The sequence below is a fragment of the Cnephaeus nilssonii genome (genome assembly GCF_951640355.1).
Source record: "Cnephaeus nilssonii genome assembly, chromosome: 14".
Classification (NCBI taxonomy): domain Eukaryota; kingdom Metazoa; phylum Chordata; class Mammalia; order Chiroptera; family Vespertilionidae; genus Cnephaeus; species Cnephaeus nilssonii.
The window spans coordinates 56,829,944-56,842,557 of record NC_137085.1 but is presented as its reverse complement, the minus strand read 5'-3'; the positions used below and the strand labels follow the sequence as shown (position 1 = coordinate 56,842,557).

At 39.9% G+C, this 12,614-nt stretch overlaps 1 protein-coding gene across 1 annotated transcript in view; it reads left to right on the top strand.

Moving 5' to 3' along the window:
- The window catches only part of LOC307110497 (FRAS1-related extracellular matrix protein 1-like), a gene marked incomplete at its 3' end in the record, with an annotated part of 80,614 nt that overhangs the window by 43,803 nt on the left and 24,197 nt on the right, over nucleotides 1-12,614 (top strand). Inside the window, exons 12-15 of the mRNA XM_079789615.1 lie at nucleotides 6,626-6,762; nucleotides 7,482-7,572; nucleotides 8,877-9,044; nucleotides 12,188-12,354. Of these exons, the coding sequence (XP_079645741.1) occupies nucleotides 6,626-6,762; nucleotides 7,482-7,572; nucleotides 8,877-9,044; nucleotides 12,188-12,354 (563 nt within the window). The remainder of the gene's footprint in view (nucleotides 1-6,625; nucleotides 6,763-7,481; nucleotides 7,573-8,876; nucleotides 9,045-12,187; nucleotides 12,355-12,614) is intronic.

Sequence of the window (12,614 nt, the reverse complement as noted above, 5' to 3'; positions counted from 1 at the left end):
AGGATATCACTTAAATACATAGAATGCAGAAATAATTGTAAGGAGGGATTCTCATATAAAAATTACAGAGATGGAGTTAGTATAGTATCTGGACAACTGTAAGAAGATAAACTCTCTGTAAGGAGAGGGTGGTTAGTGGTTGGAGTGAAAAAAGGAGAGCTCAATATAAGTGATCACCTACTACATATCATTTATTTTTCTAGGCATTTTATCCCTATTATCTTGGAAGGTAGTATATACAGGGCTCTAAGCAAATCTTGACTCAGTTCTGGAATGGCTATTTACAGCTTGTGTCCCTATTGGTTATATCACAGTCACTCACATTAGCCAATGCATAGATGATTGAGCTGTTCATCTGTTTGCTCAGATAAAAGGTAACCAAAGCATATGATCAGGAAGAATGATGTCTGAGAGCCCAGAAACTGAAGGATGTAGGTGGTCCCTATTAAGAAAAATTGGAGAATGAGAAAATTCTCAATTTAACTGCTTTTTAAGTAACAAATCAACACCTTTACAAATAACAGTACCTTCTTTCCTTGTGTTATTATATTCTATTTCTAGATTACATTTTGCTTGAGACCTTAGTTGATTTGCTAATCCTAAATTACAACTATCAATAGGATTTATTTCTAAATCATTTGTTGCATCTCTTCAAACTGAGCTTTGTTTTCAACTAGAATATCATATCACTTTTAGCAGACTATATGCCTTTTTAAAAATAGAAAGTTAGGGACTGCTTTTTCCTTTTCTTCTATTATATATTTTATAGATTATATTTTTCTTTCTATCATATTTAATATCAAGTGTAAATGTTAGATCTCTTTATAATGAGGACCAGAGTAATTAAAACTTTATTCATATAAAATTATTTCTAAATCTTGGAAAATAAGTCAGACTAATTACTGTAAGATCCAGTTATGAGATTATTTCTTTGGATGGATGGATGGGTTTCTAAAGAAGGAGTCATAATCATATTTTTATCTGCTTTCAGCTTATTAATCTACTAGAGACCTGGTACACAAATTTGTGCATGGGTGGAGTCCCTCGGCCTGGCTGACGATTGGGGCTGATCGGGGCCAATGGGGGCTGGCTGGGGAGGGACAATGGGAGGTTGGCTGGCCAGTCATGGAGGGACCGTGGGAGGGCTCCAGGGTGTGTCCGGCCTGTCTTGCCCAGTCCCAATCAGCTGGACCCCAGCAGCAAGCTAACCTACTGGTCAGAGCATCTGCTCCCTGGTGGTCAGTGTGCATATCATAGCGACTGGTCAAGCGGTCTACCAAACATTTGATCAGTCAGACACTTAGCATATTAGGCTTTTATATATAGAGATGTTGAGGGAAAGGGAGAGAAAGAGAACCTATAAATTACTCTATATTCATGCACCATTTATTGTTTGACTCCTAAATATTCTTCACCTCAGCCTTGTGTACTCACCTCTCTACTTGTCATCTCTACATGTATATTTCACCAGCATTTTAAAAACACCATGTCCACAGGCATTTAGTATATTTTCCCCCAAGCTTGCACAAAACCACTATAACTAGAATCTCTGAAGTCATCCCTAATCCCTTCTCTCTCTAATATCTGAATAACTAATTAGTCAGCAAATCTAACTAAATCTACCAGATAAATTTCTCTCATCTGTCTATACTTCCCCACCCATTGCCATTGCTTTAGTTCCAACATTCATCTTTTTGGGACTAGATTAACCTCAGAATCCCTCACAGGGTCTCTTGAAGAATAGATTAGCACCATCCTTATAACTGAGGACAGTTAAAATCCACTGATCTAGTAACTTTGTATTCAATATAATTCATCTAATATCTATTCCCCCAATTCTCCCTCTTCTAATGTGTGGCAGTGCCAGCTCACTTCCTCTCCAGACACGGATCTTCTCTCAGGGATAACATCACCTTCTCTGGTGTCCTCATTCCACAGTCCCCCCATGCTGGATCAGGTGATCCTTTTATGTAGCTGATCCAATCTCAAATCACTATAATGTGAGGCCATTATTTGTTCTATTGGATCAACTGTGAGCTCATTGATGACAGGAATCCTAAATTATTCATCTGTGTCTTCAGGCCTTGGTACCTGACTCAGAGTAGAACCTCAAAAACTGTTCTGGTTCTTTCAACTTTTATTAAAACTAGGAAGAAATAAGAAAACGGAAATGTTTTGTAAGAACTGGGGAGGTAGTGAGATGAAGAGGTAGTAAGTGCAAAGTTTAATTCTCCAGAGTTTCCAGGAATTAGTGTGTGCACAACAACAGAACAAGTATTTTATGTGTGTGTGCTGGTGAGAACTTTTGTGTTGTAAAACCCTGATACCTTCATCGAAAAGTCCAAATTTTAAGGGACTTAAATGATGATCTAGTCTATTTGATGATTGCATCTTCAATTTGGACAAGTCATGCCCTGCATATAAAATTGTATTTAAAGTATTTTTAAAAATTGTAACTTTCAGCTGTTCAACTAAAGGTCCAGATAAGATGGTTACTTAATGGGAGCTTTTGTGATCAGTAGGTCCCAAGGTCACTGAAGGTTAAGTTAAACTCAGGTGATTGTTTAGGCCACATGTTAAAACTCTTCCTTTGATGGAGGCAGAAACTGAGCATCTCCTCAGGTGAGAAACAATTTGATAAAAGCAGGAAGGAAGTTGCACAACCATGGATGCTCCTTACCTCCTTTCATGCTTCCTAACTGGATACTCCTGCTGAGAGATCTACCTGTACATCAACAAGGTGCTCACATATCAGCAAGAAACCCCTCCCTCTTTCTATCTTGGTTGTCATGACTGTCATCAAATAAAGCCTCATGCTCTCAATTTGCTTTTTAAAAATACTCCCTTCTTTATCCTTCTCAGAAGAGAGCTTTTTAGGGTTTAAGCCTCAGGAGATCTTAAACCAGGAGAGAGTAACGTTGGAAGTAAGATGGAAAATGCAAAATAAGGATAGAAGAGAGAAGCAGAAAGATGACTAAGAAATGACAGCAGATGCCCCAAAGGCCTGAGGGTGAAGTGGAAGGGAGCAATGAACTGAGGCCAGACGAGAGAACAGGCACCCAGGCTGTGAGCATTCAGAAGTCAAACCTGAAAGTGGGGTGGGGAAAAACGCATTGGAAGTAGTTCCTGGGGGCAAGAAGTAGCACAGGATAAACTCAAAGGAAGCTGTAAGATAAAGAATCAGGCAGGAATCAAAGGTCAGAGCAAAGAAATGATCAAGAATCCATGTCAACAAGGAAGAGATATCAGCCCACAAAATACCTTATTATGAACACTGAGGGTCAAGGTTAGGCTTTGTCACTCTGTGTACTGATTTGTGACTTTGTATTCTGATTCCCTGTAAGTCTGTCTTTGGGTGCTTGTGACCATAAGTAGACTGGAGGCATACAGGGGACCCCAACAAGTGAAAGCCCGGCGATTGGGCTGGGCATTGCTTTCCCACCGTTGGGGAATGACTATTTAATAACGTCTTTGTTACAACCAAATTTCAGTAAAATGTAAATGGTTCATTTCTCTATGGAGTTTGTTAAAATAGGATTTTTCTCATCCACAGACACACACACAGAGTAATTGTTTAAAGATGCATCAATATGTAAAGACACATCAACCTAGGCGATCATAAAGCATGTTGAAAAATGTGCCCACCAAGAATTACTAAAGGAGTATAAAAAAACATGCCTTGTACATTCTTTTTACACAAAGAACACATTGGAGACTAAATTAGCATGGAAAATGGTCTCTTTGAAGGCACAATAACTATTGTTTCCTTATTAAATCCAGTTTTTCAATTAAGTGCAGCCTCACTGATCCACACTGTGGCTGGGAAGCTCCACAGAGAATTTCTGAACTTTGTAGATTAGCAAAAAACTCTAATTGGGGAAAAAAAAGTGACATCGACTCCAGGAGACTGGAGAAATGACTGTCATCGTGTTTATTTATTTTGATAACTGCCTTTAGTTTTTAATTATTGAAGTGCTTCATAATGGAGTAGCACATATGCTGTAGGCTTTTGTAAGAGCAATGAAGAATGGAGACAAGGAATTAACTTATTGAACACCTACTACCAAGTACTCACTGTGTTACTAGCTATCTCATTTGATCCTGACAACACTTCCCTACAATAGCCATTGTTATTATTCCCAATGTGCAGAGAGAAAAACTGATCCCAAAGGGGCTGATTTGCCTCAGGGGCACAGCTTGCACAGCTAATGTCCCAGTATTTTCTATATTGTAGTTTTGTTTTTTTTGCTTTGTATGTCAATTTAAAAAGGAAGTCACTTTATTTTCAAATTGGGTGTTGTGAATACTATTATTGTAGACAAAATTGGCATTGCTGCCGGCTGGTGTTGCTCAGTGGTTGAGCGTCCACCCATGAACCAAGAGGTCACCAGTTTGATCCCCAACAGGAGGCGTGCAAGAGACAGTCGATTGATATTTCTGTCTCTCTATCCCTCCCCTTTCCTCTCTCTAAAATCAATAAAAAAGATATTTTGAAAAATTGGCATTGCAGATCTGTGCTTCAATGACAATATTAAATTTATTAAAATAAAGTTATTAAATTAAAATATTAAATTCATTAAAAGAAATAAAAACCGGGATAAGAATACCCACGACACCAAGCAAATGTACCATTGCAAGAGAGAATAAGTAATTGCTTTCTCACAACCAGTCGTGGCTTATTGTAAGAAAAGGTGATGATAAAAGCTGTTCGGCTGCCCAGCTAGCATGGCTTAGTGGTTGAGGGTCAACATATGCCCAGGTTTCGGGCTCGGTCCCTGGTGTGGGGCATGGAAGGGGCAGCCAATCAGTGATTCCCTCTCATCATTGATGTTTCTTTCTTTCTCTCTCTTCCTTTCTCTCTGAAATCAGTAAAAATATATGTTTTTTTAAAAAGCTGTTCAGCAAACTCTCCATGCCCCCTAGCAGGATCCAGACTTGTGAATGTGCTTTAAGAATTCTTAAAATCACAAACAGGACATATTGACTCATTCAGTTAGCAAACACTGATGAAGTGCTTTCTACCGACAAAATACTGTGCCAGATGTAGAGCTACAGCGATGAACAGAATATTTATTGAGCCCCTTCTATCTGTGAGACATTCTTATCTACCTAGTGGTCTTTGATCCTCATAACAACCCTGTGAGGCTGTTGTCATTATACTTAACTTACATATAAGAAAATCGACATTTTAAAAAGTTTAGTGACTTGTTCAAGATCAATAGCTACTAAGTGGCATACGTAGACCTTTAACGGCCTGTTCACTGCCAAATTCCATGTGGTTTGTACTATTCTATGTTCCTCCTCTTAGGGAACTTTCAGTCTAGGAGAGACTGACGTGTGAACTACTAACTAATAATATAAGAACATAAAATAATAATGTTTCTCAAGGGACAAACAAATTTAGGAACAATTAATTCCAACTGAGAAATTGGGGAAAGTTTCAAGAAGAGCCTTTAAGTGTAAGAAAAACTCAGGTTGCTGGAGAAAGCAGGAGAAAAGAATTCCAGGTTGAAGAAACAGCATAACTCAAAGTCTAGGACCCAGACCTTTGTGTGCAGCTGGAGTGCTTGGCTTAATGTTGAAAGGAGTAGCAGATAAAGTGGAAAAATAGGGTGGGCAAACTGGGGGGGGGGGGGTATATATCCTTTTCACAACAAATGTTAAAAGTAATTAAAAAAAACCAACACATAATATTGGGAAAAAAATCACTACAAAATCAAAACCAAACTGTAGAGGCTCTTAGATGCCATGCTAAGGAGTTTGAATAAGGCTGTTCCTCCTGGGTGGTTGTTAAGACTGAGGAAGGGAATAACCTGATTTGATTTGTATTTTTTAAAAGATAACACTAGAGGTATGTAAGTCTAGATTAGCTACTGAAGTTAGGGCCAGCAGAAAGCTGTTGCAATAATGTGGGGAAGAAATTATGAGAGCTAGAGCTAGACCAGTAACAGTAGGAATGACAGCTGGGGTGGGAGTGGAGTGTGGTCACTATATCGGAATTTTATAAGTAGAGACTCTGGGAGGTGTTTTAGACATATGTGGAGAGAGAACGAGGAGCCAAATTTTCTGTCACAGTTTCTAGAATCTGAGTAGAGGGAGGTAAAAAATGCACAGGTAGGTTGTTGGAAGGGAGATGCAGAAATACCCATTCGATATAGCACTCATGAACGATTACCTATAATTGTGATAATTACATTCTTAAAATGTAATATGGAATGGGTGGAGAATGTTCCATTTTTGGTTCACATTCTTTTTTTTTTAAATATATTTTATTGATTTTTTTCAGAGAGGAAGGGAGAGGGACAGAGAGTTAGAAACATCTATGAGAGAGAAACACCGATCAGCTGCCTCCTGCACACCCTCCACTGGGGATGTGCCTGCAATCAAGATACATGCCCTTGACCAGAATCGAACCCGGGACCCTTCAGTCCGCAGGCCGACGCTCTATCCACTGAGCCAAACCGGTCAGGGCTGGTTCACATTCTTAATACCTCCTCAATCATTTCAATGAAAGTATATTATAATTGTAAGTGTTCAAAAATCACCATGATGGGTGATTGTGGGGGTGTTTTCTTTGGTGTCTTTTTGGTACCTTAAATTAATGGTACAGATAATTTCTTTTCAGGTGGTGACAATTCATATCACTCCAGTGAATGACCAGCTTCCAAAAGAGGCTCCTGGAATTTCTCGGCATCTGGTTGTCAAGGAAACAGAGGTGGCCTACCTAACTAAGAAGCATCTGCATTTCATAGATACGGAATCGTATGACGGGGAGCTTCTTTATACAATAACCACTCCTCCATTTTTCTCTTTTAGTCACAGGTATTTATGAAAGGTCATTAGTGGAGGGTTGTGTTCTAGGACTGGAGAGTCCAAAGGGTCAATATATGGTGCTGTGGTTCAATTGCTTTCTTGTCAGACATGAACATACATTCAATTCAGCATTTATTCTAATCTCAAACTTATACCTCCCTTCCAAAGCTATATTAATGGGTAAGTGATCTGTATCTTGTGTCTTTAGCTTAGATGGCCTAAAAACAGTCTTTAATCCCCCTTTCTAAAGAGAATGCTACTTTTTTCTTTTTAGTAAAATGTATGAGTCTCTATAGCATTATTTTTAGGTATTGCAGGCCACAAAATGGTCATATGCTATGATCACAATCCAAGGAAGTGACATGAATATAACTTAGCTGGTGTCATGTACATGATAGCAAGGAAACATTTTTAGGATGATAATAATGACTCTTTCATGATGTCAAAGCAGAAAATATTGTACATATTTTTTTGCAGCAGTGATGAAAATAGCATTGATGAGATTACACTGAAGGCTAGCATCCCTAACATAAAGAGAATATAAAGATGGAATATTTTATTTCTTCCCATGATGAGCTCTTTTAGTTTTAAAACACTTGGTTGTAGGCTATTTGACTTAATTTTCATTACTTGAAAAATGAGCTGATGTGTTTAATATTTCTCTTTAGACACTTGGACGCTGGGAAATTATTCATGGTGGATAGCATACCAAAGCTAACCAAGAATCCTGCAGCTCAGGGCTTGAAGTCATTCACTCAGGTGGGATGCTGTGCTACAATGTTGAAAAACATGATGGAAGGAAGTATCCTCAGAGAAGTCATGGTGTTCCTAGTATTGCCCTTGAGAATGATGGCCTTTGACGTCTGTTACCAGTGCTTGATGTCTTTATTCTTTCTGCTTGTGCATTTACATTAAGCATGCAACATCTATTTGACAGTGCTAGATCAAGCTGGATATGATTTCACAATCTTGTAACTCAGTACAGACTTTTGCATTGTTTTGCCAGCAGGGACCAGGCACATAAGTTTTTATTCCACTAAATTCAGTTTATTTAATATCCTGCCATATTAGTGTACTAGAGCTGCCGTATCAAAGTAACACAACCAGGATGGCTTAAAATAACTGTGAGTTATTGTTTCACAGTCCGAGGCTGGAAGCCTGAAATCAGGGTGTTGGCAGGGCCATCCTCTCTCTGAAACCCCGGAAGGGAATCCTTCATTTCCTCTTCCTCGCTTCTGGTGGTTTGCGGGCTTTCTGTGATATTACTTGGTTTGTAGATATATTGCTCCAACCTCTGCCTGTCATCCCATGGCTATCTTCTTCCTGATTGTCTCTCTTCTCTTCTTGTAAGTTTATCAGTTATGTTAGATTAAAGGCACACCGTACTCCACTATGACCTCACCTTAACTAATTACAACTGCAACAACCTATTCCCAAATAGAGCCACATTCTGAGGTTCCCAGGGATTAGGTCTTCAACATAGCTTTTGGGGGACACAATTCAACCAGAACATCTACTACTTTCCAAAATTTTTATCAGTCTTCTCCCTACTTCTGAAGACCTACAAGGGTGATAAGTGTGCAGATAGCAGCTATAGCTGTAGTTTGGGTCCAATTATGCCTAATCTCCCTGTAGTTAGATGCTGTAAATGAGTATGTCAACCCTATCTGGTAAGTATTGTTATTTTATCATTTCATCTATTTTACAGATAAGGAAAAAGAGGCCTTGCAAGTTTCAGCAGCTTGACCAATATCATGCAGCTACTTGAACTGGTAGAGCTCTACTTGTGGTGAAGCTGTTAAAATTCAAGTGTCCTGTCTTTTACAGAGCTGATTGGCTTCAAGCACTTGATATATTTACCTACTTTCTTTGTCCTTTTCCCTCCTGATTTTTAGAAAATGTGATTTATAAAGTGGACTTTTATGGAATGCTCAAATTGATGATGGTGGCATTTATACAATATTCCATGTCCTTATCAGGATGGTTCTCTGAGACCTAGGTCTCTAAAAGTCTCTAATCCTTGCAAATTGGTGTTCATGTGTCCATCTTGGTTTACTTTGTAGGATGCTGTGAACTACAGGAAAGTGGCCTACATGCCACCCATGAGTGACATAGGCCCCCATCTAAGGCATGTCCAGTTCACATTTTCCATCAGTAACCAGCATGGCGGGGCTTTGCATGGGATCTGCTTTAACATCACTCTTCTCCCAGTGGACAACCAAGTTCCTGAGGTATGTGCACTGTGTGCTGTGAAGGACGAAGGTGAAGGAGGGCCTAAGGAAAGCCTTTAAGAGTTATTGGAAGTGCTAACTCCCCTTCAGGCATTTTTAAAATAACTATTTTATGTTTCAATCACAGTGTAGGAAAAAGCATGGGGAGGGGAGCCCTTCACCTCCCACGGGACTTTTTGTCTAAAAGGTGCGATTTTTCCAGTTGCTGAATTTGGCATTATTTTCAAAGCTTTATCAAAATCTCTTTCATTTGCTTCTCTTTCTGCTGAGTTTCACGTGTTGATCAGGGGAAGGGGATTAAATTATGGGTCTCTTAGCAACCAGAAGGGCTTATTTGCTCTCACCGCAGGCCAGCTATGCTACTCTGTAATCTACAGAAGCTTTTAATTTTCCAAAATGAATTAAGATGGGCCCTTCCATTCTATTCAGTCCTACTCCCCAATCTTTACGCAGCTCTAAAGCACTGGGGTCTCTCATGAAAACTGACTGTCAAGGCAATGCCACTTCGTGTGTCTTATCTGAGAAGCTGGGGTTCATACTGAGCTTGTTCCATACCCTGCCTCCTCCCCATCAGAGTGCTAGGCTTAATTAGTGTGGCTATTCCTGGGCTCATTTTCCCCCTAAGAAGCTGAAAGACAAAGTAGGATTGCCCATCCATTAGGAACTTGAGGGGACTAGAACCTACACATGCCTCATTCCCGAAGGTCACCTTCACAGGTAGCTACCTGGAAGGTAGCCAGGAAAGCACTGATGTCCCCTTTCTTGCTCCCTCCTCACCATCTCTACACCAGCCCACAGTTGTGGTGCAGATGGTTCACCCCGAGGGACTAAGGGGCTTACCTAACCCACAGAACTTGGGTAAAAAACAATATTTTTGAATAATGAGTTGCCAACACTTAATCATCAGGAGGTTTCTTATCAAGTCTTGATTTCCGGATTCCATTGAAAATTTGGAAGCTCTGGCAACACTGAGCCCACATATCTCATAGCAACAGTGGGGAAAGGCGTGTTCCCCGGTCCCCAAAGTCCCCACTCCGCTCAGCACAGCCATTTAAATTGCCAGCGTGAGCTTGTAATTTTTCGTAGGAGACGCACCAAGGAACCCAGACAAAATAATCTAAACTCTGTTCTGTGACTCTTTCTCTGTCAGAAACCAGATCACATTCCTGTGGAGAAAATAGTTCAGAAAAACAGTTAATTTGATTAGATTTTAGTCACACCATCCTCTTCTTTATGAGATAGAGGCCTGAAATAGTCTGGCGTTTAAAGAAGGTAAAACTGTTCTTGAACAATTGTGGGGGAATACTCTTTTATGCAAAGCAGTCCAAGCCATTTCCCGGAGAAAGATGGCTTGTGGGGAAAGCCAAGAAGAATGCAGAGAGCAGGTACCTACTTCATTTGAAGGCTGATTGAATAGTTATGAGGACTTGGAGCTCACATGGCATAGTGGCTTCTTTTTTCTACAGTCTACGGGACAAATGAAATAGTATCTTAGAGACCTGAGAATATTAGAAATAAAATTAAAGAGTTAGTTTCAGTGAAACCAGTCACAGGAGTGGTATCCTGATTTCAAATACCCACACTGCACTGGGCTGAATGATAACCACTAGGGATCTTGACATCATGCTAACCTGAAGACCCAGAGCCTAAGCAATGATAAAGAGTGGGGGCAAATTAGCCTTGTGCTTTTATGTTTTGAAAGTTGTTCTATATATGTATTATACTAAGAAATCATCTACTCTAACAAAGTGTGTTCCTTGGGATATTAATCAATGCAATGCAGGAAATAATGTTTAAAAGATAATACTCCTTTCTCAACAAGAGCTCCCTTTATTTCTTTCTCCTACAAACAGTGGAAATGTAGGCTTGGCAGAATGAGAGTAAGGCCTCTGAGGAGGGATGGGAGTGAGGGTGGTTGGAGGGAAAGAAAGCTCTTGCTTTTATGTTTTCCTTTTCTGGTGGAAATAGTTTATTAAAGAATAGAAGGCAGCTGTCGCATGTTTTATGTGGCCCAGAGGGTTGTCCTTGGGACATCCATGGATGCCCCTGGCGGCTGTGCCTGGTGGGCAGGAGGGTGGAGCAGGGCTCTGAGTGGAGCTGTGCCTTCTCCTCGCTGACTTCCCTGTCCTCACCCGTTCCTTGTCTCATCCCCTTTAACAATCTTCCCCTGGGATCGGTCTTCTTTCTGGCAGCAGCCGTTCTCCGAGGAGAGTGGCTGCTCCCATGGAGAACGCTGTGTCCTCAGAGGGCAGGTCATCCACCCAGGTCATCTGTGAGGGTGCTCAGAGCCCAACTGGATCCGCTTGCTTTGCTTCTGGGTAGTAATACAAACTTGAGAAAATGCCAGGTTACACACACTTAACCTTTTCTTACTGTAGGATCTCAGAGCATTGACTGTATTCTATGCCTTATAAATCTCCATGGTGAAGACATTGTAGGTAACATTTTTCTAAACTTTCTTGACCATGGAACATTCCCTTGCTATACCTTCTAACTTTTTTTATTTACAAATGAATTATTAGTCAGTTGAGCAGTGAATTTTTTGATTATAAAAATATCCTTATGGCTTCAATATTTAAGTCAAATGTTTGAATAAATCTATTTCTTATGGAATCTTGAAATTCTGACCCTTTCCATCTTTAAGATACGCATTATAACTGATGTTTAAAAACTCCAATTTCCCAAGTCTTTAAGTTTATTTTTTAGGTTGAAAAAAAGAGATGAATTATTTCTAGGTGAATTTGATAAAGCTTTTGATCATTTTGTAGATTAAGGTATATATGTCGAGCAATGGTAGGTGTGGACATGATGATAAATATTATTTTCTCACTTTAGCTCCACTGATAGTAATCAATGTGCTGCTTTTACTCTATAGGGTCTGGGATAAATGAAATGTAGATTATTTCAGGTTCACAGACCTGCCTTGATTCTTCATATCCATCCATGCTTAGAATCAGAAACATTTAGTAAATAATATTTTTCAGCTGAGGTGTTCAGCTATGAGCTTGACCCCTTTACCACATTCTTAGAAAATTACTTAACAGGTGAATATAGTACTGGAACTTTTTTATTGATTTAACGAGCTCTCTCTTCAGGGATACTGCATGGAACAAAGCTTTCAATGTTGCTTTCCTTATTTCTAGGTACTCACCAACCCCCTGAGAGTAGCTGAGGGCGGTCACTGCATTATCAGCACGGAGCACGTCCTGGTTTCGGATGTGGACACCACACTGGACAGTATCTACCTCTCCCCTCAGAGACTGCCTCAGCATGGAAGGATGGAGCTGAATGGATTTCCTCTGAGCACAGGGTGCACATTTTCTTGGGGAGACCTCCATGCCTTAAAAGTTAGGTTAGAACATTTCCTGGCTTTTTTCTTTTGTGCACTTTGGCTCCCATCTGGATCAGTGGCGAGGCAGAGGAAAAGAAAGAAGTTTGTCCAATTCATTCAGAAGTGCTTTCATGCCACTTAATACTTTCAAGAGACAGTTGAAAATTAGAAATGACAAAATTTTAACTTTCCTTCAGACATTTTCTTTCCCTCTGGCTTGCTGTACCAATGGGAATGAT